Raw genomic sequence first — 27,907 nt, forward strand, 5'->3', positions numbered from 1 at the left:
GTCCTTCACGACGCCTTTCAGCCGTCATTCATCAGCCAAGGGCCTCACCTCCGGCAGCGCTGAGCTCTGCGGTAACGGCCGCGCCGCCGGCTCCTGTCAGCCCCGCCGGGCCGAGACACGCTCCGCGGCACAGCAACCCCCGCGGTGCCCCTCCGGCTGCTGCCGCTGGCCGCATCCCACCCTTCTCCCCCTCCTCCGTTCCGCCCCGCCCGGCCCTGCGGTAGCGGCGGCTCCGCCCTCCCGGCGCCCGCCATTCCGCGACGCTCCTCCCTGCGGGGCGGTGGCGGCCTGGTTCCGGCAGTCGCTGCGGCTCTTTCGGCCCGGGGCGGGAGGAGCCATGGAGGACGCTGATTACTTCGAAGGGAGCGCGGCAGAGTGGGGGAACGAGGCAGACGGAGGGACGGTGAGGGTTTGCGGGCGTCTTTGAGGCGGCGCGCCTTGGGTTGCCCGCCCTGCGGGAGTCGGCAGCTCGGTGTCGGGCCTGGAGCGGCCTGTGAGGGGGAGCGCTCACCTCCGGGGCCGCTCTGGAAAGCGGGGACTTTTTGGGGCGTCGAGTGGGTTCCGGAGGAGCTCCCGGGCATTCTCCCTCTGCGGGTGGGGGAAGCCGCGTGTGGGGATCAGACCTGAGGTGATGAGCGCTGAGTGTAGAGGCTGGTGGGGAAGTCTCCTGTGTTGGGGCCTGGGGCTTGAGAGCGTTATAAAGGAGGAAAACAACTGGTTGGTTTTGTGCCTTCTCTGTTGAAAAGTCTTGGTTTTGTGTGGAGGAGGTCGCTTCCTAGGGTGAGCTGAGGTGTGTGAGTTTCTGTGGGCAAAAGTAGTCTAAAGATGGGATTATAGGGGGAAACAGGACAAGAGAGGTGCCTGACTTGCCTGTGCTTGCAAACAGCAAGACGATGAGGATGGGGAGGGGGAAGATGATGCCGAAGTCCAGCAAGAATGCCTGAAGAAATTTTCAACCCCTGACTATATAATGGAGCCGTCTATATTTAACACGTTAAAGAGGTGAGTGTAACCTTATATGTGTTAAAATGCACGTTGTGTGTGTTACAGTGGTGTGGTCACTTTGTATGGAAGTTTGTGTGAAAGCTCATAAATAATGCTATTGTTTTTCCTTTATTTAGAGTTCAGTTGGGTTTGATTTTTAATATGACACTCAACTAGTTCTTTTGTAATCCTTTCATCAGGTATTTCCAAGCAGGAGGTTCTCCAGAGAACGTTATCCAGCTCCTCTCTGAAAACTACACTGCAGTGGCACAGACTGTAAATTTGCTGGCAGAGTGGCTCATTCAGACAGGTATGATTGATAAGTGATTGATACACTATAATTTGGGTCTTCATTCTGTCAGAAATATTTGAATCGGTGGCAAATTTGATCATACTCAAGAAGTGGATTATTGTGAACTTGACATCCTGTATGTGTGTATGACTAAATTCTTTATAATACGCTTATTCTATACAGAGAATAAATAATCTGTTGAGAAACACTTTGAAATGCTCACAAACTATGATAAAGGGTAATACAGTTCAAGCAGCTCCATAAACTATATTTTGTTTTTACAGTTACAGGTACTGTTGTGTAGATGGTCTTACCAATATTTCATTGTTTCTAGGAGTACAATATAAATAACTGAACAACTACCCTCTTGCTAGTTACTATAGCTTTCAGTAGATGAATGGTTAGGTGGAAAGCTATCATACAGATGCCTGTATTTTCTTAAGAATTCTGTATTACCGTCTGCTTTTGAATTCTTCAGCAGCCTAGTATAAACTTTCATTTACAAATTAGCAGAATTATTATGCCCCGATCTTGGAATTGTAGAACTGCTTACTGCAACTTTGTGTATTCTTTTATTGTATACTATCAAAGGTACTGGTAGCAAACATACTGAAAGGGTGGGCTTTAGTCTGTATAAGGTGAGTTGTGCACCATCCTTTTGATCGCTTTTGTGTTTAAGATACGTGCATTTTGGTGACATGCCCAGTAACAGTCTTGTGAAATGACTGACATAGCTGGTTGCATGACTGATGAAGAGAGCAAGAGAGAAGGACTAGTGTGACCTGCCTGTGATCCTAAACAGTCTGCATTTAGGAAAAAAGATCAAGGACCTGAATCTGTCTGTATCAGTGTGGCTTGACAGTAGAACTGATGGCGCTCCTCTCTGTGTTGATAAATTTCTGAGTAGTTTCTGTTCTCATTGAAATACTTAAGGTGTTGCTGCCATGTTTGATTGGATTGCATCTGCTAAGGGTTTTTCTTCCTTCTGTACAGGTGTTGAGCCACTGCAAGTTCAGGAGACTGTAGAAAACCATTTAAAGAGCTTACTTATTAAGCATTTTGACCCTCGGAAAGCAGATTCCATCTTTACAGAGGAAGGAGAGGTGTGCATTGTATCCGTGTTGCTGTCTCTACATGAGTGAATCCTACACATTTGCCTTCGTCTGATGGAGTAGTGGATGGTGGGGGAAGGAAAGTCATATCTTCAGAGCTCCTTGATAAAGAAACAACTGGTTTCAGAAAACCAGCTGTGTCTCACTGAAGTCTTTAGAGGCCTAGAGAACGTAGAAACTTCAGAGGCATCCTCCTTTGTAATAAAGTTCTGTACAACAACTTGCAGGACTCCCTGAAAGGTAAAAGGTTTGCTTTTAATGACCTTGGCAACTAGAAATTCTTACATTTCTGTTTATTGCTCTAATCTTTCAGACTCCAGCCTGGCTTGAGCAAATGATAGCACATACTACGTGGAGAGATCTCTTCTACAAGTTGGCAGAAGCCCACCCTGACTGTTTAATGCTTAATTTTACTGTGAAGGTACTATACTCAAGTCTGATAAATGAGAATATCCATAAATGGCTGATTGTTCTGGCATCAAATATCGTCTCTGATCCTACCTGTATGTCTTATGTATTCCTGCTAATACTGCTTATTCAAATGTCGGAACAGTGCAAGGACACATTGATAGGAGGAATTGTGTTACAGGTTGCAAGTAGTAAGTGTAGTTTCCCAGTTTATTTTTTCCCTGTGATGTGTTATCTGAGAATTCTGGATTTCTGGTGCAGTATGACATTTCAGTCAGCTTGGTATGTTCCTGTGACAGGGAAAGAATGTTCTATCTTGCTGTGTTCTGAAATATATTTTTGTGTCATTATGATTTACATTTTTTGCTACATCTTTCTTTATTTCCTTTTCTGTAGTGAAAGACAAACATGAATTCCACCAAGTGTATGCAGAGGCAAATCTTACAATTCTGCGTGTTCTTCTAGACTTGTTAGGATATCTGAAATATAAATGCAAATAATACAAGTTTTCTGTGATGTTTTTGGTTTTATAGCTTATATCTGATGCTGGATATCAAGGGGAAATAACCAGTGTTTCAACAGCATGTCAGCAACTAGAAGTATTTTCCAGAGTCCTGCGTACATCTCTGGCAACAATTTTAGATGGAGGAGAAGAAAACCTAGAAAAAAACCTCCCTGAATTTGCTGTAAGTGTTTTGGGACTTGAGGGGGATTGGTTGTTCTTTTTTTTTTCCCTTTTATGCAGGAAGAAGATGGTATTTTCTGGTTAGGATATACAGATCATTGTGGGATTGTAGAGAATCTTAACATCGAGTCTTCAGAAATCTTGTGAAGGGAAGTTATATATGAGTTTAAAAATAACCCAAAGAAATCTATGCTTTTTGATCATTTTGTGGCCAAGAATTACTTGGGTAGCTTATGCAACATTTCTCATATTTATTAAATGGTTTGTAAAAGGTGAAGATAGAACTATTGTCTTCCACATTTAACACAAGATCTAAAGATCAGTCTGGTCAGTCCTCTGGGAAATGAAAATAATTCTTTTTATGATCCACATCACTCTGAAAGTTGCCATGTGAATCAATTCAGCTTACGTTCTCTGTAGTGAAATTGCATAATGACTTTTGGATGCCTTTGTAGTTCTCTTTTTAAATATTGCAGAGAAAGTACTGAGTGTACCTAGGAGAGAAGTTCCTCTCAATCATGGTATTTAAGAAACAAAGTTCTTAATTTAGCCATTTCTTCTTCCATGGCATCAGTGTATAGTGATACTGTGCTGTTCTGTACATTTTTCTTGGCTGTTGGGTTTTGGGGATTGTGGTTAGTTTTTTGTGTAGGGTTTTGATTGCTTTGTTTTTTGTTTTTTTTTTTTTTTTGTTGTGGGGTTTGTTGTTTTTTTTTAATTTTCTTTTCTTTAGATTAGTAGTTTTCATTGAAATCTTTGCTATTGTGGCAGTGTAAGTCCAGCAGCATACTTGCATGTTCCCTGTTGTTTGATAAAATTTTTGATGTGTGCTCTAACAGAAGATGGTATGCCATGGAGAACACACTTACCTTTTTGCTCAATCTATGATGTCCATATTGGCTCAAGAAGAGCAAGGAGGGTCAGCTGTCAGGCGGATTGCTCAGGAGGTTCAGCGGTATGCTCATGAGAAGTAAGTAGGAGTTATATATAAGTGAAATATAAGTCACCAGGATTTGTAAATTGTTGTGTTTTGCTCATCTTTGATTACCTTTTGTTGTGGTTTAAGCCCAGCTGGTAACTCAGAGCCATGCAGCTGCTTGCTCACCCCTCCACCTTTCTTCCCCCCCCTCCTGTAAGGATGGGGAGGAGAATCAAAAGAATGTAAATCCCACTGGTTGACAGAAGAACAGTCCAGTAATTAAGGTATAATACAAAAGCACTATTACTACCACTAATAATGATAAGAGAAATAACAAGGGGAGAGAATACAAAACTAAAAAGGGAAGGGGAAAAAAGCCCGAAACAAAATAAACACAAATAATGCACAATACAGTTGCTCTGTATTGTGTACCACCCACTGACTGATACCCAGTCTGACCCCAGCAGTGATCTGGCCTTTCCAGGTAACTCCCCTCAGTTTATATACTGGGCATGATGTGCTGTGGTACGTAATACCCCTTTGGCAATTTGGGTCAGATGTGCTGCCTCTGCTCTGTCCTGGCTTCTTGTGCCCCTGGCAGAGCATATGAGAGAATGAAAAGTCCTTGATCAGGGTAAACATTACTTAGCAACAGCCAAAACATTGGTGTATTATCAGCATTGCTGTGAGACTATAGCTGAAATGCAGCACTGCACCAGCTACTGAGAAGGAGAAATGAAACTGTTACGGAACAGCTGAACTCAGGACACCTTTTACCAGCAAAAGGAGAATTCTTAGCTGCAACGTAACAGCTCCTGTACCAAGCTTTAATTTGCGAAAGAACAGAAAAGTTCAGTGTCCTGTACTAGGAGCCTTGAAATCAGAAGAGCAAAGAATTGAAGATTCTGTCTATTAAAAAATATGTATCTTTCTTCTGTGATTACCCAGGATAAGGGGTTCTTCCTTAAGTCATTACATTCCATAAGATGTGCCCTGTTGACTCAGTGAGGCTAGAATGAAAATGTCTGAATTATGAAAATAAGTTGCTGTGTATGTTTGCTCTTCTAGAGGCCATGATGCCAGTCAGATCACTTTAGCATTGGGTACTGCAGCCTCCTATCCTCGAGCATGTCAGGCTCTTGGTGCTATGTTGTCCAAAGGAGCTCTGAATCCAGCAGACATCACTGTCCTGTTCAAAATGTTTACAAGCATGGACCCACCTCCAGTGGAACTGGTCAGTAGCTATCTTCTTACAACCTCTGAACTATTCTTCTACTACAGTAGCAGTCAGAAAGATGAGGCTTGTTTGTGCTAAGTGTTGTAGCAACACAAAATAGAAGTTAGTACTCAGGCTCATCCCTCTATAACTTTGATGTCTAAATGTGAAACTACTGCTTGTACTCTATTTTGCATTAGCTTCTTGATAGCTTGGGTTTTGGCTTTTTTTTTTTAATCATTCCAATTTGTCTTTTTTCATAGATTAATTAAAGAGATTTTCAATTAGGAGATAAAGATGGCAAGGAATAAATTAGCTACTACTAATAAAAAAATAATGAAAAAACCCACCCAGTTTGCAATTTATTATAAGAAGACTTAAATGGACATTTCACTCTTCTCACTGGCTCCCTCTGATGTGGGCTCTGGTAGCAAACTTTAGCAATGTAGTTTGTAAATCTGGTTTTTCTTTCTATTCCTACCCTGCTTTTTAACTTTTTTCCCATTTCCCCCCCCTCCTTTCTGTCAAAAGTTTGGGTCTCTTCATAAAACTGTCTGACCCACTCTCAAGGGGCAGTGCATTATATCTCTTTCTGTGCAAGGTATATCAGATGCAAAACCTGTATTTTTAGTCACCTCTTATAATTCTCAGGCTCTAATAAAACATTAATTTCCTTCACAGATTCGAGTACCTGCCTTTCTGGATCTCTTCATGCAGTCATTGTTTAAGCCAGGTGCCAAGATCAACCAGGATCACAAACATAAATATATTCACATACTGGCATATGCAGCTAGCGTAGTAGAGATGTGGAAGAAGGTAATATTCAGTTCTGTGAATAGTACTACTTGCAGTGGCCTGACTGTGCTGAAGAACATGTATGGTTGTGAAGTTGCTCAATTAAAGATAATGTATTATGCTTGATTTACTTATTTTAATAGGAAATGTTTCTGGCTTCAACTGAAATGACTATAAAATGTAGATACTGATGACCAAATAGTACTATAAAAGTCTGAGTGCACTGAGTATTTGTGTTCATTTCCCTCACCTCCCCCCAGAGTTTACCAGTCAGTAGCAGTTTTGTATTACTGGACTGTATGTACTTTTTCAGAGGAAGTGGAATTCAATTCTATGAAGTGGATAAGGTAATCTAAAGGGAATTAAATAAAGCAACCATCCTTGTGCTTCAGTTCACTGATAATTAGTTCTTCTGAAACTTGGATTTGAATCTAAATTTTGAGAAACATAATGTCATCTCAGGCTAATCACAGTTCCTTTCCTCAAATAACCAGAGTTATCTTCGATATTCTCAACTCTTGCATTCAAACTTTGGAATTTTTCAGAATAAGAGAGTCAGTATAAACAAGGATGAACTGAAGTCAACTTCAAAAGCCATTGAAACTGTTCACAATCTGTGTTGCAATGAGAACAAAGGAGCGTCAGAGTTGGTTGCAGAACTGAGCACTCTCTATCAGTGCATCAGGTGAGCAGAAATACTGGTCCCAAGCTTTAGTTGTTGGAAGGAAAGTATTCTTAGGCGAGGTTAGGGTACTGCTGAAGGGAAATGCTTTTGTAGGCTACTCTGAGAACATCCTCATTGCAGAATATGTGAAGATGTGGTCTGAAAGCAGCTTTCAGAATTGTGCATCTGACTGTTATGAGTCTCATGAGGACACAAGCTCTGGCTTTCACCGACAACTTGTCATCCTTGCGTCACAGAACACGCTTTTCTCTGCCACTGGAAAAAGATGACAGGTTACTTTGTCTTCCCAGTAAAACTTTCCTAGCAATAGATGTCTTTGCGGTGTTCTTTTTCTCCTCTTAAAAGTATGAAATAGCTACTGAATAAACTGGAGCAAACTAGGAGTATACATAAATTTTGTTGCCTATGTTTTGCATTTTGTGCTTAGCAGGGAGTGTCTTTGTAGCAAGAATTTTCCTCCAGGCTATATAATTTCCCCTTCCCCCCCTTTTTTGTGGAAAAACTACTTGGTGTGCTGGCAACTTCTCAAGCACAACTTTATGAGTTTTGTGAGTTCTCCTGTAACTTAAACTGTAATTCTAGCAACCATTAGAATATACTGAAAGAGGATTCTATAATTTTTAATTTACAGGGGGTTTTGTTTTGGGGTCTTTCTGTAGTTGGGTTATTTGTTTTGTTTTATGCTCCTGTGCTAAAGCGATCTCTTTTCTTTGCAGGTTCCCAGTCGTGGCAATGGGTGTATTAAAGTGGGTAGATTGGACAGTGTCAGAACCACGATACTTCCAGCTGCAGACTGATCACACTCCAGTTCATCTGGCGTTATTGGATGAGGTAAAAGTGTATATAAAGCCTTGTTGGAGAGTAAGAACAGTTTTGACAGTTCACTGCATAACATTTGCAGTAAGTCATTAAACATAGAGATTAATCTCTGTTCAGAGTCAATTACTTGGTTTTGTCAGCTGAGCATTATTTATGACAGGAAAACTTGGGCATCAAAGAAAGAAATGAAAGGGTTTACATCTGCATGAACATCAGTGTAAACCTTTCTAATAAAGACTGCTGCACTGGTTTTAAAATTGAAGTTCTGAGGATTTAACTCTCCTGTCTTGTTTGCAGATCAGTACGTGCCATCAGCTACTTCATCCCCAAGTTCTACAACTTCTTGTCAAGCTCTTTGAAACAGAGCATTCACAGCTTGATGTAATGGAGCAGGTGATTATCATATTAGTTACGCTTATTCAAGATAATAGCTTTGCTGTCACAGCAGTTTTAAGAGTGTAATTTAGGAATATAGTCATGGTTTAAATCTAACAAAGCAGATAGAGAATCAGTAAGAATGAGCAATAAAAAATGCACGCTTTTGAGAAGAAGTTCTAATCTGTTGGTTCTTACCTCCCCATACCATCAGCTGGAATTGAAGAAGACTCTCTTGGATAGAATGGTGCACTTACTCAGCCGTGGATATGTCCTACCTGTTGTCAGCTATATCCGCAGATGCCTGGAGAAGCTAGATACAGATATCTCTCTCATCAGATACTTTGTTACAGAGGTCAGTAGCAAAAATGCATTTACTAACATATATAAATAAACTTTAGTATCAGCAAGATACGAGATTAGATTCTGAGTGATATATGTAATATCAGTATTCATTGGGATGTGACTGAGGCCTACTGACTGCTGACTTCTGAAAGGTAGCGGATAGAGTACCAGAAGAATACGTAATTAGAAGCTTTATGTGCAGCTACTTGTATGCTTCCAAGGCTAGTATTGTGAATTAAATATTGCACTTACTACCCCTCTAACTGTAAGAATAATCCATTTTTGTCTGCTGCTTCAGGTACTTGATGTGATTGCTCCTCCATATACCTCGGACTTTGTACAGCTTTTTCTTCCAATCTTGGAGAATGAAAGTATTGCAGGCACTATTAAAACAGAAGGTGAACATGACCCTGTGACTGAATTTATAGGTAAGTAATATTTATTCCTTGCATGCTTGCTTCCTTTTCTGTTTGTTCTAACTTGCAAATAATGTTTAGAGGGAGGATTGCTAAAAATAGGAATGCCTGCCAGATATTTTCACAGATAATTTCCCTTTTAAGGGCCTGTGTTTAGCAATTTTCCTATAATCAAGAATCTCTCGGTAGTAGTGAGGAACTTTGAGACAAATACTGCTTTTTGAGAACTAGAACTGTACTAAGGCAAGTAGTCTGACATATGATACATTCCAATCCTAAAAGAAAAACATCTGTCCAGGCCCTAAAATCCTATTTACATAATTGAGAAGTCTGCATGCAAACAAATAACTCAAACTAGTGTACTGAATCGTTTTTATCTTTTCTTTTTCTCTTTTAAGCTCATTGCAAATCTAACTTTATTATGATAAACTAAGCAGTGGAAAACACGAAGAACACAGAGCACACTATCACTGCTTTACCATACTCTGCACCAGAAAGGCTCTGTAACTGGGCAGCAAAGCAGCAAAAAAAAACCCCTCAAAGCAAACAAAAAAAACCCACAAACCCAAACCAAGGGAGAAAGGGCTGAAGGGCATTTGATTGATTGACTTGCATGGTGACCTTGAGCTTCATATCAGAGGTCTGTTAACGTACTTTGGAAAATGGAATAATACTGAAGGTTTTTCTGTTATTACACACATCAGTGGAAATCTGAATATTCTGAAGGGAATAGCAGGAGAAAAACATTTATTTCAAAGAATGTTATTTTGGTTGCTTGGAGAATTTGTCACTGATTCTTTGTGTAAAATACAAAACCTGAAGAATGGGGAAATGCTTTGCAGATAGTTCCCTGAAGACTGGATCTTGAATGCTCTAGGCTTTTATGTTGTAAGTTGTATAGAAGGAATTAGTGTGATTAGCTCTTTCTCACCTTTGCATTATTTAGCGTTCTAAAAAAATCCTATGTATTTCCTGCTATGGGTTTGTAACAATCCAGGTTAGTTTTGTATTAACAAACAGATGAACCGTAGATGTGAGTGCGTTATCTTTCAGAATCTATTTTTTGTTAAATAGATGCTTCAATGTTACTGGTAAGTTTCATTACCATTCTGCTGCTGTCCAGCAACGTGAATGTGTGCAGAAATGTCATAATTGCTTCTTGTGGCTTGTTTTTTGTACTTATCTCTACTCTGTCCTGGTAGATGCCAGACAGTGCAGGGATACACCCAAGATTATAATTTACCTTTAAATAAAGGGGTTTTTCTTTTCCAGAGCTTTCTCTCGAAGTTTTATTAAGGCCACTTTTTATTGGGCTGGATTTTCTTTCTACAGGTAAATACTGTTCGTTTGCTTAAAAGTGAGGGGTGTAGACAAGCCCACTGTGCTTTTTTCCAAGCACATCTGTTCTCTGAAGAACCTGCTTTCTAAAAAGACATGGGAACTTTAAGTCCAGCTGCACGTAAATGTAAGGAGGAAATCACCTTGTTCTTCTGTGTTGTGATTCATGCACGGGAACACTTAAGCTACCACGATACTTCTTGAGACAGCAGCCAGTTTTAGATTAACTTACTTCTCCTTTCTTACAAAAAAGGAGTGCATCTTCCAGTTTTCCAACCAGAAACACCAGCCTACTGGAATATGGCCTAAAGCATCTGGTCTAAAACATGCTCATTGTCACAATACTAAAAGCTGTGCTATTTGAAACTTAAATGATCCGAACAGCACAATCTCCTCAATTCCATCCTAGATACTAGCAATCTTATGCTTTTATTGATCTTCATGACTCTACCAAACTTATTTTGTCATTAGCAGCAGACTTCTTTGGTTTAGCTGTGGAAGAAAGGTAAGGTTAGTTGCAGAAACTACCAACTGAGAGGCAGCAGATAGATACAGTTTTGGGGAAGACATTTTTTCCCCCTCCTCTGCACCATTACAAAGCTGTAACTTACAGGTTTGAGTGAGACATAATTCACAGGTTGTTTTCATTTATATTAGGCTTTGAAGATTGACATTTAGAAGTGGTATTCTACATCTGAATTTATCTTTTCTGTCTTGTTGAAATTGGATGCTTCCCTGAAACTTGTATCTTACATTCCACTACATTTATGCACACTGAAGATTAAGCTGAACTGTTTGAACCATTTTAGTTGCTGTATACTGTGCTGTTAACCAGCCATTTCACAAGAAAAAGTCCAGTAAAAGCAGTGCCATCCTCAGTAAGCTACCCCATGAGCTTACTTCTTAAGTACAACCAAATTTATGCATTAGTAAGGTCTTACAATACAGCTATAGTTGTGTAAGAAAAAGTCCATTTATTAAACGCAATTAATGCCACTTAGTAACATTTGATATTACACTCATTTGCCACTTGGTAACTGGCTAAGTGTGAAGGAAGAGAATTGGAAACCTTCAAATTAAGAGAGTAATGGGCTGTGGCAATTTAAGCTTTGCCCCTTTAGGAGAAAAAGGGCACAGCCAATCACATATTAAAGCACAGAATTTGAGCAAGGACACAAGTAAGTAATTGGGTTTTGAGCAAAGTAATTCCTGATAAATCATTCTGGTTGCATAAATGTAACTGCATTACATGAGATTTCCAACACCACTGTTTCACCATGAGGCCAAGGAAGCGACAGGGGATTTAGGTTTTTAACATGTCATGGCCAGACTTAGCCTTGTGAGCACCATGATTTGTGAGATATTTGCTCAATACTGTCAGAGAATTTAATATAAGCTCTAGACCCAAATATTGAGTATACTTTTTCCTTCCCAGTATGCCTACATAATTTGTAATTAAACAGATATTTAGTTTCTGTACTGAAGTCAGTATGATTTCAATACTGTGCATCAACACAGAACACTTTTCTCATGGGTAAAAGGCTTTTAAGTTGGAGATACCTGAAGGCAGCTCTGTGTATATTTTACTTTGAAGACATTTTGTGTTGCTGTCTGGGCTGATTTTGCAGAACTGCCTGATGGTCTTGAATTGTGAAGGAATTTTAGACTGCTGTCCTTTAAACAGAAAAAGGTTGTGCTGGGAAGCTTCTAAAGTGGTTTCTAAACAGAAAGATGTACGCTATAGAATCAAGGAAGTACAGCATCTCCGTATGCACAGTCCTCTTCAATAGCAAGATTGTATTCTGCTCCTCTTCCATCTTTATATGCGCTTGTCACAATTCTCAGCCACCCTCTTTCACCCTGTAAAGAATTAATTCACATTGTTAATTAGACAGTGTCTGTTCTGCCTTCCAGATATGAATGATTAGTGAATCTAGGAATTAAGATGAAGTATAACACTAGGTTCACAGGGGCAATCTGCTTAGGTGAATTTATACCCTCCCCTCCTCCCCATCTATTCCAGGACTTAATTTTTGCCTACAACAGTAACTTAGAGTTGCCCATAACAGGAGCTGCATGCCCATGAAAGAAGGTAGCATTTGGGATCGAGCCGACATAACTTGAGTAGCTTTTCTGAATAGCCTTGTCTTCAGATTAGTTATGCTTCATATTAAAGAAACTTCTACTTTTCCTACCCACAGGCTAGCTTTGAAGCTTCCTGTCTGCAACCCCACCTTTCCCCTAAAATAATTTGTAAGCATGTTTGTTCCCATGTTTCCTTACCCAGGGTTCACCCCAGGAGTTACGAACAATCCAGTATTCTGTTCCATTTTCTACACCCCAGCCAGCCACAGATACAATGTGATTCACCACAGCTGAGGGGTTGTACTCTGTATAAAGTCCTCCACTGTAAGCATCCAGCTTCTCCGTAGCCATTATGCCACAGCTGTAATGAAACAGAGGAAGCAAATTTTTATATAAAGGTGATCAGGCAGGGGCCTGGCTAAAACCAATTGATTTTCTTATATTTTCACTTTAGGGCTCAATTTATCTACAAACAAGCTGAAGCCCTGCATGTTAATGCAGAGCTGCTAACATAAGCCAGAGTGGAGAACTACACTTCAGACATTGGATTGAGTTTCAAGTATTTCAATCACAGTATCACTAGTGGATAAGTATTTTTACCATTCAAGATGTATTTTACCTGATTGGTCCATTAGTATAGATTTCTGCCTTCATCTTTTCTCTTCCATTGACAGACCCGTAGTCAGCAACTTTCCAGAGAGTATAGTTCTTTATGACATGGCACTCTCCAAAAGTGACACAAGTGCCACACTGATTAAATTTCTTACACTCTACAAAACAAAAGCAAGATCATCACTGCAAGAGAATGCTTTTCTTCAAGTGAATTAATTATGATATGATACTAAGCTTTTTCTTTCTGAACTTATTTGAGGCAGATATTAGAGTAATTACTAATATGTACTCCAGTGAAAAGAATTTATGGAAACTACATTTAAAGTCTCTACAATTACTAGTTACAATTGCTTTACTTCTTAGGCCTAAGCGCTCTGGGGAGGGAATGTTTCAGATGTGCATCTCTATAGATAGAGAAACTATTCCAGTCACACATGACCAAACAGGTTACATTTTTTCCTTTGTTTAGCTTGAGGTGACACTTGTAAATATTTTAATACATTTGAGATAGTGTATCACTGATTTGAGAGATTAGGTTAAAACAATTTAGCTGTGCTAACTTGTCAGAGCATGATTTAATGCTATGCTGTCTGGCTAAAGACACACACAGAAAGGCCTGTAAGGATAAACCTGTCAATCAAACAGGAAGTAGTACACCAAAAGGCAGGAACCAGTATGCTGAAAACCCAAGAAACTATAGGTTTTTTTTTTAATGTTAAGCTCTGCTAAGCCTGGGATGAAGCCTTACAGCAGAGCAAATAGGCATCATACTTTGATCCTTAGCTTGGTAGTTGTTGCAGGTCTCATCTGGAATGCCATGGTCATGGGCATACTTCCAAACACCTGTGTGGTCTCCACCTTCACAGGATCCTGCATCAGCACAGTCAATCACATTCTGAACAGAGAGATAGGCAGAAGGCCATGCTCCTTTTCTCTTAATGTTGATTCGGTCTGTAAGGATAAGAAATTGTATTTTGTTAGCAAAATATATGAGTGGCTACACATTGGAACTAGTGTTAAAAATCCACTGAACTGTAACTGTTTGCAGGCAGCAGTACTTGTGTTGTAAAAGCCTCTACTGTCAACAGTGAGGCACACAGCATGACCCAGCTCACACCAGCAGGCTGAGCTGTTACTGGGGGTTTCCATGGGAAGTATTTTCCATTAAAATTCAATATACACAGATGAGCTAGATTTGTTTAAAGCCCTGAAGTGCCCTAGACCTCTTTAAGTCACAGCTTCTGAAACCTTCCAGATCCATTTCCTGGCTTTGACAAGCACATCGTCTCACTAGCCTTTTGTACATGAACTCATGTAGGCAGACCTGAGCCCATGCAGCCCAGGATCTGAGAGACAGGTCTTTAAAAACTTAAGGCAAGGACAACTTTCATAAGTAGATCTTCACTCTTACATCAACCCTACCATCCCAGACAAGCAGTGCCACTTGGCTGTCTTACTTTGTCAGAAACAGCTAGCTTACTAGCAGATACAACTAGCTTACCTGCCAGAGAAGCTCCCCCATGAGTATTTATAAACCGCTTCTCGCAGCACATTAGCAGTCTTAACTGATAGCACTGTAGTACTTTTAGCTATTAGTACTAACAACATTCAACTCTATTTGACAGGACTGGGAGGTGTTAATGGCAGCCTAGTCTTCCAGCAACAAGAACAGGAACGAATGCTTTAACTGTTCACAGCAGTTAAGAAAAAAATACCCTGGTTTTTTTTTCTTTTCAATCAGCCTTTTATACTTAGAAAAATGCGCATACTGGCATGCCTACCTATACAATTAAGTTATATAATTAAGGTGCTGTATTTTATCTGTCCTAGTACTTTCAGGATTTCATACGTGTCTATTCTTGTAGTGCTTAAGAACAGATCCTTCATGATTCCTGTTGTTTGCTTACACCTATGTTGTCTTTCCAGTTCTGCACAGTTCCTTCTGTTTCTCCTTCACAGTTAATCCTTTTACAACCTGCCCTGTGCAGACAGTATTTCTGCAGCACAACTGTGCATGCAAATCATTATGTGTTCTCTCTAGAGAAAATATTTAACTGAAACAACTCCCTACTTCCCTTTCCCCAAGAAAAGGCTGATAGAATCTGCTGAAACAGATGTTCCTGCACACTGTGGGAGTCAGTTCATCTGAATGATGGCGCTCATGAAGCAAATGCCCTGTGGGCCCTTCCCAGGAGAGGCAGCTTCATTTGTTTCCTCATACCCAGGCATTGCTGGAGTAGCCCCTTGCTGCTCTAGGCGTAGGAACCAAAAAAGGGAAGGAGATGTGATACATGCTTTTGTGTCTGCTGCACCCATCACTGGGTGACGGGCAGAAAACCCACTTTTTGCTCCTCGCCCTGAACAGCAGCATAGCAGGAGCCACAAGCGCATTCCTTGTGCAGAGTTTCAGCCTTTTTTTCTCTATCCAAGCCAAACCTCCCGACCTTCTGCTTGGGAACTCCCGCTGTTGCAGTGTATCCACAGCCGTGGTCTTTGCTGCCTACCTGCTAGAGCGCTGGTGCTGCCGTGTGCCCAGCAGGACCCGCAGTACTGCGGGATGTGCTGGTTCCGAGTGGTGCTGGCGTAGTTGACGCCGTTGACGTTCCTCCAGTCCCAGCTCCTGGGGAGCGCGGAGATGTCCAGGTACTCGTACGGCCGGGGGTAGGTCCTGGGGGGGGAGAGGAGCTGGAGCGCGGGGTTCCCGTGACCGGGATTCCAATGGGCACACGTGAGGGAGTTTCGTAACAGGGCCGCCGGTGGCCGGCGCCGTCACGTGACAGCGGACAGTGTGACCGGTCCCGTGACCACCTCTGCGCCCCGCCGTGCCCCCGTACCCCTGGGACCTCCCTCCCGGAGCCCCGCGGGTCAACGGCAGCCCGGGGAACCCTCCCGAACCCCCTCGGGCGATGGCGACCGGACGGAGCCCACCACCACCCACCCCCCCCCCCGCAACCCCGAGTCCCTCCCGGCCGGCGCCGGGCTCGCAGAGCCGCCGAGCAGGCGGGCGCTGCGGCCGCTTAGCGCCTTTCGCAGCTCCAAACCGCGGCGCCGCTCGGGGGGAGCCGGGGGTGTCCGCAGCCCCTGCGGGACGGGGCGGCGGGGCGGGGCCGAACCTCACCTCAGCCCAGGCGACCTGCGCGGGGCCGGCTTGTAGCAGTGCTGCCCTTCCCTGAAGTAGAGGCCGGCGTGGGCAAGGGGGCAGAGGCAGCCCCAGAGCAGCACGAGGAGGAGGGCCGCGGGGTACCGGCACATCGCCACCATGCTGGGTCCGGTAACGCCTTCCCTGACGGCGCGGCCCGGAGCCGGGATTTAAGGGCGCGGGGAGGTCCCGGTGGGCGGGGCTGGGCAGGCGGCGTTCATCTGCGGGGCTCCCGCGGGTCCGTACCTGGAGGTTGCCGTAGATTCAACCGGGCTGGGAAAGAGCTTAAAGCCCATCCAGTCCAACCATTGCCAGCACTGCCGAGGCCACCACTGACCCATGGCACTGAGGGCCTCGTCTGCGCCGTGTGTGAGCACTTGCAGGGACGGTGACTCCAGCCCTGCCCTGGGCAGCCTGTTCCAGTGTCAGCTTATGTGTGGGGGAAGCTGAAGATTGTCAAATCCTTCCTAAGGGTATCTGATTAGTTTCTTAAGCGACAGGGAATGAACGCAGACCTGAGATCACTTGTGTTCGCTCAGAAAAACAATTTTGATCACATACACCCCATTCCTCCCCACCCCACCCCCCCAAGGAGAAAGGCGGGGGGGAGCTATTAAACCATTGCGCTGCTGTGAGCACGGGTTGTGACAAGGAGCCCTGTTTATGGGAACAGCTGCAGACCCAGTGTGACTGCTTATGGGTTTCTTTCTTTACCTTTGTCCTCACACATCAGCATTGTGTAAGGCTGCACCCAGTGACTGTGAGTGCAGGGAGCAGGAGGGCTGCTTTCTTGTTTGGATAGGGGTTGTTCTGCTAACCCTAAGTTTGAATTTCTCAAGCCCTTTTATGGTGCAGTTGACAGAGAAATTGTGTCCAATTCTTTGTTATTTAGACTTCAGGACATTTGAAGATTCCTTATTATCTACCTCAAGGTTTAGTCAGGAGTAGAAATAGTTCTCTAATTTTCCTGCAGAAGGTTTAATTAGTGCGAGTGGACTACCAGTTTCTGCTTTCCCATCTATGGGCTAGAGGTTTCGTGTTCGGTAGAACAGGTTTAGTGAACCACAACCACTTCTTCCCTTGCAGCTTTTCTGCCTTAACTCTCAGCACGTTTTGTAAAAGGCATGAGGTTTATTAGCTCTGCCTTATGAATAGAGAAACTGGGCACCAACGCAGCAAAAGGAACAGCAGAGCAAGAGCTGAGCCTGCTGCTGTGCAGTTGACCCCTTTGGTAATGCATCAAATGATCCAAACTCTCTGGTAACTGCTGTGGCAGTAGGTCCCAAGTAAGGGTATTTATCACCTGGCAGATGAATTCACATGCTGCAAGCCCCAGGTTCTTGCTGGGTCATATATCTGCAGTATGAGGAAGGTAATGAACTCCTTTGTTGTCTACTCCAACTGTACCAAAACTGATTGATTTGTTTAACTGTGCGGGCTCATTACGCTGATGATAACTTACATGGGCAGTCCTGCCTTACTTCCCTTGTATCACCTGCCACCAGGAGGTAGTCTTTAAATAGTTTTTCTTACTAACCAAAACGAAAAGATGAAGTTGACAGTCTTTATTGCCTGTTGAATGCAACATTTTTTGGTAACATCTTTAAGGATCATATAGCTAGTCCAGATCAGTTGAGACTAACATCAGCTCATCTGGTAGCCGTCCATAGATCAAATTATCTGGTGGTCTGGAGCCAGGCTAATCTCAAATTGAATAGGCTTTCTTTCAACAGTCTTTTCCACTACTGTGAAAAGCCATGTCCTCCCAAGAAGCCATATTAAAAACAAAACATCACATATTCCTCCCTGCACGTGTGTATTTGTTGCTAGTGGATACTGTGATGGCATTAATTAAAAAAAAAAAACAACCAAGCAAGAACAAGAGAAACAAAAAAACCCAGTAACAAAAAAACTGCAACTGGCCTTTTCTGGTCTTGGCTTACCCCCATAGTCAGGGCTTTAGTATCTAGGGCTCTCTCTGAAGGCAATGGAAGCAGTGGGCAGCTGATAACAGACCCTGCAGCCAGGCTGGTAATAGCTGTGCCCAGTGCCAGGCTGCTCCTAATCACCCCAATGCCAAAAGTCCCCCGATGCCAGCCCTGCCACACCGTCCCCTCTCTCTGGTGACGCTCACACGGCTAATCTGCACCAGCACATGTCCCATGGCTGTGCCTGGGGACCACACTGGGCAGTTAACAGGCTTGAGGTTTCTCAGAGCTGAGGACAGGCCTGAAACCAAATCTACTGCGAACCAGGCATCTCGTGTACCAGGTTTGGTGTAAAGAGCGACGGGGTTCACAGAGACACGGCTGGGGAGGAGAGGGGAGAGGCACAAACCCACTTCGGCTTCAAAGCCCCTCAGGTGCTTTGTCACGTGCCATCATTTTTAAGACTCTGTAAGGAAGTGCTGCAGAGGAGGCACATGATTCCAAGGAGCTATTTGCAGCAAGAGAAAAACCAATGTAACGTGATTGTACATTTCTTTTACTTCCCCTTTTTTGTTTGTTTTGCTTGTGACATGCTCTCAGTGAGAATAGTTATTGATGAAATTGTTTGCCAGTTGTTTTTGGACAGTGAATGAGCATCTTCTTCATAAGTTGTGGCTACTGTAAATTGATGCATTGCATATTTTATGTGGTATATATTTAGTGTCAGAATGCAGCGATTGAATGTACAACTTAGAATTGCACTTTTAGCTAAGCATAGGTGGTGAAAACAAATATGAATGTGCATGAGTAAGATAAAATTTACTTTCAAAGTAAACGTCCAAATAACCTTTCCAGAATTTTGTCTTACAAAACTCTAGAAGATACCCGTTGCCATTGTAGAAAATATCTACAGGGTGGCAATGGAACATCACTGCTTGTTTTCCTGAGTAAACTAAACTGTTTAGAGAATTCTGGGTTTTACAAATGAGAACACTGTTGTGTTTTAAGGAAACAGACTAATTTGACCTGAGTGTAAGGTCTTGCTTTTCTTGTTCCCTCCTGAAGACGGCTCCCAAGCTGTCGGCAGAGGATGGCAGAATGTTTGCTAACTACTTTTGTGTGGTGCACTTCTGGTGCTAAACTTTGTCTTAGGAGCAGTTGCCTGTTCCTCTGTTGCCTGGTGAAGGAAGTGGAAGTCAGCTGTGGTGGGGAAGTCTGGAATAGGCTGATTTTTCTTTTGAAACAATATGGAAGCTCAGAGATTCCTTATCTCTAGCAACCCATACTGTCAATGAGTCAAGTCCTTCCACTGTCATCTTTTAATGCAAAATAACTTAAGGTGCTTTCCTAATTATAGTTCCTTTTCCTGTCCTTAAAAGGAAAGCTGTCTAACACATAAAAAAACTCCTATAAGCTTCCAGAGGACAGTCCATTCTGGGTTTCTGTTGCTCAGTGATACTAGTCCTGTTATCAGCAGGCAACATGACTGTGTCATGTTTTGCTCAGCCTCACATAATTCCCTTTAATGCAGTGAACATAACAGTTAACTTCAGTAGAACTGCATTTCCACCTCTAGCATTTTCCTGGCAAGTTCTGAAATACTGCACCTCAGATATAAGAAAATAAGAAAGATAAGAAATGCTGTATTTCTTAATGGCAGGAAAGGAAGAGAGGAAAACTGGGGGTGGGGGGAGAGACCATCTGGGCAAGTTAATAAGAAGATGAGTCAGATTTTTGATTGTCTGAAGTTGCTGGATTCTTATTAAATGTTTTAATAAATGTACATCATTGAGAGTGCAGTTTTACAAGGTTTTTTTTTCTGTTACTGATCCTTAGCCCATCCTTTATGCAGCTAGGCACTGGCAATAATGCTTTATTTATGAACTGTGAGCTTGCCTGGCAGTGTATTGAATGTGGTGATTATAGAGGGCTACTGCTCAAAAGTTGGTATGGGTTTTATTATGGATCTTGTCCTCTATGACTCATTTGATGTTAAAACGTCAATTATGTGGCAGAAGCGCATGTACTTAATAAACTAAGGTCACTCATTTTTGGCTACAACCTCTATATATGCATACGTATTTGTATATAGATTACGTATAGAATAATGAACCACAAATACAGGATAGAATAATGAACCACACTGTCTGCTGCTCAGAGAACTAGAATTAACTGTAAGGGGGGGTGCGTGTGACAATTTTCCAAGCCACTCAGTCATGTACCTGTGCTCTTGTACCCTGTACACAGGCAGTAAATAGGCACTTTGCCTACTCGTAGCAGCCTGAGGTGCTGGCTACTCCCCTTGCTGGCTGCGTGACAGTCCCACTAGTATAAAAAGGCCCCTTGGGGCAGACTGTGCTGGGTGTAGCTGATAGAGCAGCAGAGAGGGCTTGTGCTGGGGACTGCAACCACAAAACCTGTTGGGTTGTAGCCACCAAGGTTCTAAGCCACACAAAATGCGTGAAATTGTGCATCTTCAGATTGGCCAGTGTGGAAACCAAATTGGATCCAAGGTAAGATCTCTTTTCAGTATTGGTCATTAGTAGTAAGGGCTCCCAGTGGTAGCAGGTCAAATGTTGTTACTAGATGGGGACTTTCAGGGGGAACAATTTGCTACCTCAGTGGTAAGATGCATGGCACATTAGCAGCGAATGTGAATATTTTGATATGAAAGTCTTAAGATGGGCTTGTTCCTTATGCAAAGGTTAAGACTGTCAAAGAGTAAAACACCTGCAGTAACTATGTCATGGTGATTGTAAGTGAATTCCTGCTGAGACTTGTATTTCCAGGGGCACTAATCTAGTCTGTGAAATACTGGGACAAATGGGAGAGCAAGTGATTCCAGGCCTGCAAAGTTGTGATGACAGCGCTTTAGTTTATCCATACAGCAGTAACTCTGCCACACTGTGATCATTAATATGGGACGGTAGTAACCAGCAGAATGACCTGTGCTATCAGTGACCAACTAGGTTTTTCTGAGAGTGGCAGAAAGTGCAGTGAAGGATTCCTGCCGAACTGGCCACCTGTGCGAGGCTCTTTTTGTGATGTCGTTTGGAGTACTTTTGTGTAGTTCAAACACTGTCATGCTTGTTACTTGGGAGAAGTCACTCATGGCGGAGTTTGTGTGCTCGGAGAAAAAACCCAACCAAACCTCGCTGCTTTTTGCTGCATGATAGCCCTCTTTTTAGTTGATAAGTTGTCAAAAACCAAAGGGTATCTGGGTTAATTTGGGGCCAGGAAGTCTTTGAAGACACACATTAGCTGAAAGATTGTTCCGTTGTACTCTTCCTCCATTTCTTTCTCCCACAAATCTCACCTTAATTCCTTTTATTGGAGCATGAAGCTGTGGATGGCCAGGGAATGTCATGTTAGACCGAGACCGTTAGAATGCAGCCAGTGTGGTAGTGTTGGCTTTGACCTGGGAATCACTTACGTGTAATAACACCTGTAAGAAAAGTACACATGCACACACCACTACAGCATGCATGTGCTGGCAGGAGTGTATTTGTACACCCAAACCAAGACTGGATGCTAACCCAGGAGACCTTTAACATTAAACCAGCCTGGTCATTATAAGTGGGTGGGTGTGTCACAGTAACACTGCTGTGGCTGCCGCCTAGATAAGAGCCCAAGTACAAGACATCCAGGTGAATGTCAAGATAGGACACTCAGGACCAACATCTGTTTGTGGAAGGCATTGCTAGCACACAAATTTGGCTGAGCCAGCTTTGCCGTGACACTTGTGCATCTCCCCAGTCCACCGTCGCAGCTTTTATGTTAAGCTTATACCGACTAGTACCTGTGTTATTTAAACTAATACCAATTTTCCTTTACTATAAAGGGACAAAACTGAGGGCCTCCACCTATTAGTACATGGGTAACAGCTAAGCAGCATACTAAACTATTGCCTTGAATTTATTTGTGGAGGGGGGAGATGAGGATCCCCACTCTGATCTAATGAGTAAATGGCAAAACATGCCCCATTTCAGGCAAAATTCTCACTGTGTGTGCAGTCGGGCATGAGCACAGTAGATCTGGTGCTGAGCATGTTGTGCTGAAGAAAGAGTAAATCTTTGTAAATGTGTTGAACCTGTTTCCTTTTTCAGTTCTGGGAGGTGATAAGTGATGAACATGGGATTGACATCGCTGGAAACTACTATGGGGGTGCATCACTGCAGCTTGAGCGAATTAACGTCTACTTCAATGAGGCTTACTGTAAGTGCTCGGCACTGGGTGCTGGCAGAGCAATTTGCAGAGCCAACATGGAGGTTAAAATAAGTAATTAAAAGATACATTCCCCAAATCACTGTAGGGGGATTGGAGTTTTCAAAGCAGGTCATAAGCTTGTCTCTTTGGCTTTTAATAGTAATTGTTCACATTCGTTTACTTCTGTCCTAGCCCATAAATATGTGCCCCGTTCTATCTTGGTGGACCTGGAACCTGGTACGATGGACAGTGTACGGTCCAGCAAAATAGGCCCACTCTTTCGACCTGACAATTTTATTCATGGTATGTACAGCCTGCTGTTAGCAAAGTAACTGGAGTCAGCTGTCCCAGAATGGCCTTTTAACTCCCAACTTTGTGGCTGTTCTTTCTGTTCACAGGTAATTCAGGTGCTGGGAACAACTGGGCTAAGGGCCACTACACAGAAGGCGCTGAACTGATTGAAAATGTCATGGATGTGGTCAGGAATGAGTGTGAGAGCTGTGATTGCCTTCAGGGATTCCAGCTCATCCATTCACTTGGTGGTGGCACAGGCTCAGGTATGGGCACGCTCCTCATCAACAAAATCAGAGAAGAATATCCTGACAGGATTATGAACACTTTCAGTGTTGTTCCTTCACCCAAAGTATCTGACACAGTCGTAGAGCCATATAATGCCATCCTCTCCATCCACCAACTAATCGAGAATACAGATGAAACCTTTTGCATTGACAATGAAGCTCTATATGATATATGTTTTAGAACTTTAAAGCTCACCAATCCCACCTACGGTGACCTCAACCACTTAGTGTCCCTAACAATGAGTGGTGTCACAACTTCACTCCGTTTTCCTGGTCAGCTGAATGCAGATCTGAGGAAGCTGGCTGTTAACATGGTGCCCTTTCCTCGACTGCATTTCTTTATGCCAGGCTTTGCTCCACTGACAGCTCGAGGCAGCCAACAGTACCGAGCCCTCTCAGTGCCAGAGCTTACTCAACAAATGTTTGATGCACGTAACATGATGGCAGCCTGCGACCCTCGTCGTGGACGTTACTTGACGGTGGCATGCATCTTCAGAGGCCGAATGTCTACCAAGGAAGTGGATGAGCAGTTGTTGGCTGTCCAGACCAAGAATAGTTCCTACTTTGTGGAGTGGATCCCTAATAATGTCAAAGTGGCTGTGTGTGACATACCACCACGAGGCCTGAAGATGGCGGCTACCTTTATTGGCAATAACACAGCCATTCAGGAGCTCTTCATCAGGGTTTCAGAACAGTTCTCGGCTATGTTCAGAAGAAAAGCATTTCTCCATTGGTACACAGGTGAAGGCATGGATGAGATGGAGTTTTCAGAAGCAGAAGGTAATACCAATGACCTTGTGTCCGAGTACCAACAGTACCAGGATGCCACTGCAGATGTTGAGGAATATGAAGAGGTAGAAGCAGAAGCCAGCCCCGAAAAGGAAGCTCAGTAAAAACAATGGCAATATCAAAACAGTCTCCAAATAAGCCTGTTGACACTCACTAAAAAAAAAAAAGCAATAACCATCACCTGCAGACCAAAAATAACACCTTTCTGAAGAATTCTCTGCATCTGGCCAAAATATATCCATTATTACAATACAGTGCTGTTGAAATTAAGGGCAGCTGTGCTTCAATCTCCTGTGAGAGTGTCCTGTTGACACTGACTTGCTCTCAAAAAAGATCCACTGCTAAGACAAGTTGTCTCCTAACAGCCTTTCTAGTGAATGTATTCACCTTTTGAAGATTATTGCTGATACTGAATGTAATATACAGCCTCTGTGCCTGTGTATAAATATATACCAGGATCATAAGCAACAGCAAAATACGCTACCAACTCATCAAATGTATTTATTCTTAGGTAAACAGTCCCTGTTTTGTTTGTGACCTTGTTACTGTTTCAGGACCATGCACACACCTGTCTGGCCTGCAAAGGCAGCACTGCCTCTTTTATTACACACTCCACAGACTGATGTAGCTCTGCAGAAAAGTGCAGTTCCTTAAGTTGCAGGAGAAGAGAGGAAACAACACAGGGCAAAAAACTGATTATGCACAGTCTCACTTTTTTAAAAGTACTTTAATAGTTCTATCACATTGCTGGCTTGCTTATATTATTGCAGAGCTTGTATCCATTATCCTTGTGTGGTTTGTTTCTATTTCAAACTATAGATTTATTAATTATTAGCATACAGTGTTAAGGACACTGTGTAAATGTCTTGGTCTGGTTTGGTTTTTTTCTCATGTATTAACTAAACTACTGTGAATTTTCTTCCTATCATCAGTACTACAAAGTGGAAAGAATGGTTTGCAGCTAGTTAGGTCTAAGTTCAACAGCAATCACTGAATCAAATGCCTATCTTAACTTCAGAGAAAAAGTTTCTTGCCATTCACAGCCATTTACTTTACAATGTATTTATAATATTCTTTAAAATAAAAATTATATATTATTCCATAAAATACATTAATACTTGAAACATTTCATAGACAAAAATCAGCTTATTCTTGTAGCATGAGGAAATTGAATTGGGTGGTTTTTTGTACTCTTAGAGTTTATTATACTGTTAAGAACATCATTCCTCCTGTTTGAGACAACAGCAGTCCCACGGGCAGGGGCACCTTCCCCTAGAGCAGGTTGGTCTAAGCCCCATCCAACCTGGCCTTGAACACTGCCAGGGACGGGGCAGGCACAGCTTTTCTGGGCACCCTGTGCCAGCACTTCAGCACCCTCACAGGGAAGAGCTTCTTCTGCTTTATGTGTAATCCAAGTCTTCCCTCTGTCAGTTTAAAGCCGTTCCCCCTTGTCCTGTCCCTACAGGCCCTTGTCCAAAGCCCCTCTCCAGGTTTCCTGGAGCCCCTTTAGGCACTGGAGCTGCTCTGAGGTCTCCCCTTAAGGAGCCTTCTCTTCTCCAGGCTGACCCAGCCCTCGCAGCATCTCCATGGCTGGACTTCCTCCAGCAGCTCCACATCCTTCTTATGCTGAGGGTTTAGCCATAACCTTTAGCTGCACCAAACTGATTTTCACCAATTTTGTATTGTTCTAAGCACAAGTGGAATTTGAACACCACGATGACAGAGAATTTTAAAGCCAAGTACACAGCACTTCCAGCAGGAACCAGCAGAGGTATTTCTAATTATTGCAATTATATGCCTATATTCCCTGTTGAAATAGGTTTTAGCAAAGAACACTTTTTTCTGAAGTTATAATCATTGAAGTAGGCAGAAACGTTTTAAACAAGGATTAAATCTCTTATTTATGTACTTGAAATATTGCCCTGAAATCCAGCAAGAGATGCGCCTTAAACACATGTTGCTACGAAATAGCAGACTGTGATACAAACATTATTTTAATACAAGTGAAAGATGAATGTCTCTGCAAAACGGACCACTTAGTTTTAAGAAGAGCACCACTTCCCACACGTGCATTTGTTTAACAGACATTACATTTATTAGCATGATGATGTGTATATAGAGGCAAGTTGTTTTACAATTAATGTGATGACATTATATTGCAGAGACTTGAGCTTGTCCACAGCTTTGCCATTTGGTGCTGGAGTATTCACCACACATCAGTTCCTATAAGAGATTTAAAATACAAGTTACTACATTCAAGCAGACGCACAAGGTATGATTCAAACAAAAGGCAGTAATGTTTAATCTCAGACCAAGAATAATAAAAGCTGTAAGAGATTTCATCTGCTCATGATGTATGCAGTGTCACAAATAAAGGTAAAGCATCTATCTTTCACATGCAGTAGATAACCCTTATACAGATAAATCTGCTGGTTCGAAGAAGCAGCAGTTCAGGGAGGCTGGCTGTTGCCTTAGCGAAGAGACAGGAAACCTCTGAGTGTTATTATAGAAACCCAGCAGTTCTGTGCTAATTCTCTAACAACTCTGACCAAACCAAAGTCGTTCAAAGCAGATGCTGGTGAATAGAACATCACTTTATTGAACTAATGAGACGAAGCGGTTTCCCCTCCAATACACAGTCTGGCTGCATGCACCCGCACACGTTAGTGCTAAGCCAGCCAGCAGTCTGCACGGAGATCAGCGCTGGTCTTCCACATACAGCATGTTACCGCAGTTACCGCCATGACCGCAGCCCACGCTGGGACACCTGCACAGGAGCTGCAGCGCAGCACCCGGCCCGCTCACCTGACTTACAGCTTACTCCTTCTTGGGCTTCACGGTTTTCACCGTGGCCACTGCCGCCCTCTCTGCCTCCGCTTTGTACTGAGGCTTCATCGCCGCTCTCACAACTTGGGCGCAGATCTGGGAAAACCGGATGTAACTAAAACAGGAGAGAAGAGGGGACAGAAAACGACGGTGAGAACCAAACCCCCCCCCCCCCCCCCCCCCCCCGGGAGGAAAGAAGTCATGAGAGAAGCCCGGCTGCCGCGGCGCGGGTACCTGAGCCCGGCCTGCCGCCAGTACGCCACCATCGCTGCCGGCGGCCGCTCACACACACCGCAACCCGCCCGCCCCGCTCCGCTCCGCTCCCGGGCAAGGTCAGCGCCCGCCGGAAGAGGAAAGGCCGCAGCGCTGCTCTCTAGCCAATCAACAACCAGGAGTGACCTTTCACCAATCGGAATCCGAGTTACCTCAGGGAATCTGACCAACCGCATCTACTCAGTCGCTTCTCCAGTCAGAAACGCTCTCCTCCAGCAGCGACCAATCAGAAGGCTGAACCATGACTCCCCGCTCTTCCTTCTGAGCCGCGCCGCCCCGCCCCGCCGCCCGCCGGGGACGGTGTCCGTGCGCATGAGGAGCGGTCAGTGCTGCGCGGCACGGGCGGGTTTTCTCCGGTACAAACCGTTTGGGAAAGGTTTGGGCCCTTCCCGGCTGGGGAAGGTCTCAGCTTGGCTTTCAAACGTGGTCAGCTGGGTCGTGCCGTCCAAAACCGTGCGGGTGTGTGAGGTCTTCGTGATTCAGAGCAGGTAATTCGCCAGGAACACAGCACACATTAGTTCACTGGAGAGCAGAAATTAGGACCCGGCTCCTCAGTGAGGCTAATGGGTAGTTACATAGCACTTATGTTACATATTAACTCATTCCTGAGTAGTCCTGTTCTAAGAATCCAAGCAAGTGGTTAAAAGTGTGTATTTTTTTCCAGCTAAGAAAGTTATTACCCCTCTGTGCCATAAGGTCTTAGCTTTTTCTAAATAAGACTAAAGAAGAAAAAGTTTTGCAAGCATGTGGAGACAGTGAGTTATAAACAGACTCTTCAGTTGGGAGCTCTGGTCTGTGTGTGGCCAACCTGTTCAGAGGTTTGTCCTGTCAGACACGATGCCTTCGCATGGGATTTTTTGTGCCCACACCTGAAATGTTCCAGCCCTCGGAGCATCTCCGTGGCCTCCTCTGGCCTCGCTCCAACAGCTCCACATCCCTCTTGTGCTGCTGCCCCAGAGATGGATCAGGACTGCAGGGAGCGTCTCTCCAGAGCACAGCAGCTGTTGGCTGGCTGCTCACCCTCTGGGGGTGCAGCCAGCACATGGAGGGATTCTGGGCTGCAAGCACACACTGACAGGTCA

General features: G+C 43.4%; 4 protein-coding genes across 7 annotated transcripts; 2 read left to right on the top strand and 2 right to left on the bottom strand.

The window, feature by feature from the left end:
• The first annotated feature begins 253 nt into the window (after positions 1-253).
• Positions 254-9,586, top strand: NELFCD (negative elongation factor complex member C/D). Of its 2 annotated transcripts, XM_061441756.1 has the most exons (15): positions 283-403; positions 887-1,002; positions 1,185-1,294; positions 2,270-2,379; positions 2,702-2,809; positions 3,330-3,482; positions 4,321-4,451; positions 5,469-5,634; positions 6,298-6,432; positions 6,957-7,096; positions 7,813-7,927; positions 8,213-8,308; positions 8,505-8,645; positions 8,934-9,063; positions 9,450-9,586. In XM_061441756.1, the coding sequence occupies exons 1-15, from the start codon at positions 338-340 to the stop codon at positions 9,482-9,484; spliced, it is 1,752 nt and encodes a 583-aa protein (XP_061297740.1). In that variant the 5' UTR covers positions 283-337; the 3' UTR covers positions 9,485-9,586. The 2 variants fall into 2 exon arrangements, with proteins under 2 accessions (XP_061297741.1, XP_061297740.1); XM_061441757.1 differs by lacking the exon at positions 8,213-8,308 and having other exon boundaries at positions 254-403.
• Positions 9,587-11,346: 1,760 nt separating this feature from the next.
• Positions 11,347-16,387, bottom strand: CTSZ (cathepsin Z). The gene is made up of 6 exons (XM_061441762.1): positions 16,205-16,387; positions 15,591-15,754; positions 13,858-14,037; positions 13,094-13,244; positions 12,673-12,835; positions 11,347-12,249 (listed from the first exon to the last, which is right to left on the bottom strand). The coding sequence occupies exons 1-6, from the start codon at positions 16,345-16,347 to the stop codon at positions 12,136-12,138; spliced, it is 915 nt and encodes a 304-aa protein (XP_061297746.1). The 5' UTR covers positions 16,348-16,387; the 3' UTR covers positions 11,347-12,135.
• A 1,940-nt stretch (positions 16,388-18,327) lies between these two features.
• On the top strand, positions 18,328-24,833 carry TUBB1 (tubulin beta 1 class VI). 2 transcript variants are annotated; one of them, XM_061441835.1, is made up of 4 exons: positions 18,328-18,496; positions 22,260-22,368; positions 22,552-22,662; positions 22,758-24,833. In XM_061441835.1, exons 3-4 carry the CDS (start codon positions 22,602-22,604, stop codon positions 23,828-23,830), a joined length of 1,134 nt encoding a protein of 377 aa, XP_061297819.1. In that variant the 5' UTR covers positions 18,328-18,496; positions 22,260-22,368; positions 22,552-22,601; the 3' UTR covers positions 23,831-24,833. The 2 variants fall into 2 exon arrangements, with proteins under 2 accessions (XP_061297819.1, XP_061297818.1); XM_061441834.1 differs by lacking the exon at positions 18,328-18,496 and adding an exon at positions 20,358-20,666.
• Positions 24,834-25,476: 643 nt separating this feature from the next.
• ATP5F1E (ATP synthase F1 subunit epsilon) lies at positions 25,477-26,939 on the bottom strand. 2 transcript variants are annotated; one of them, XM_061441642.1, is made up of 3 exons: positions 26,787-26,939; positions 26,541-26,667; positions 25,477-25,949 (listed from the first exon to the last, which is right to left on the bottom strand). In XM_061441642.1, the coding sequence occupies exons 1-2, from the start codon at positions 26,816-26,818 to the stop codon at positions 26,544-26,546; spliced, it is 156 nt and encodes a 51-aa protein (XP_061297626.1). In that variant the 5' UTR covers positions 26,819-26,939; the 3' UTR covers positions 25,477-25,949; positions 26,541-26,543. The 2 variants fall into 2 exon arrangements, with proteins under 2 accessions (XP_061297626.1, XP_061297625.1); XM_061441641.1 differs by having other exon boundaries at positions 26,532-26,667.
• Between the last annotated feature and the right edge of the window lie 968 nt (positions 26,940-27,907).

Source organism: Pezoporus flaviventris, unplaced genomic scaffold (genome assembly GCF_033815535.1).
Source record: "Pezoporus flaviventris isolate CSIRO_AGI_PZ_B2104156 unplaced genomic scaffold, CSIRO_AGI_Pfla_v1 ptg000213l, whole genome shotgun sequence".
Taxonomy (NCBI): Eukaryota; Metazoa; Chordata; class Aves; order Psittaciformes; family Psittacidae; genus Pezoporus; species Pezoporus flaviventris.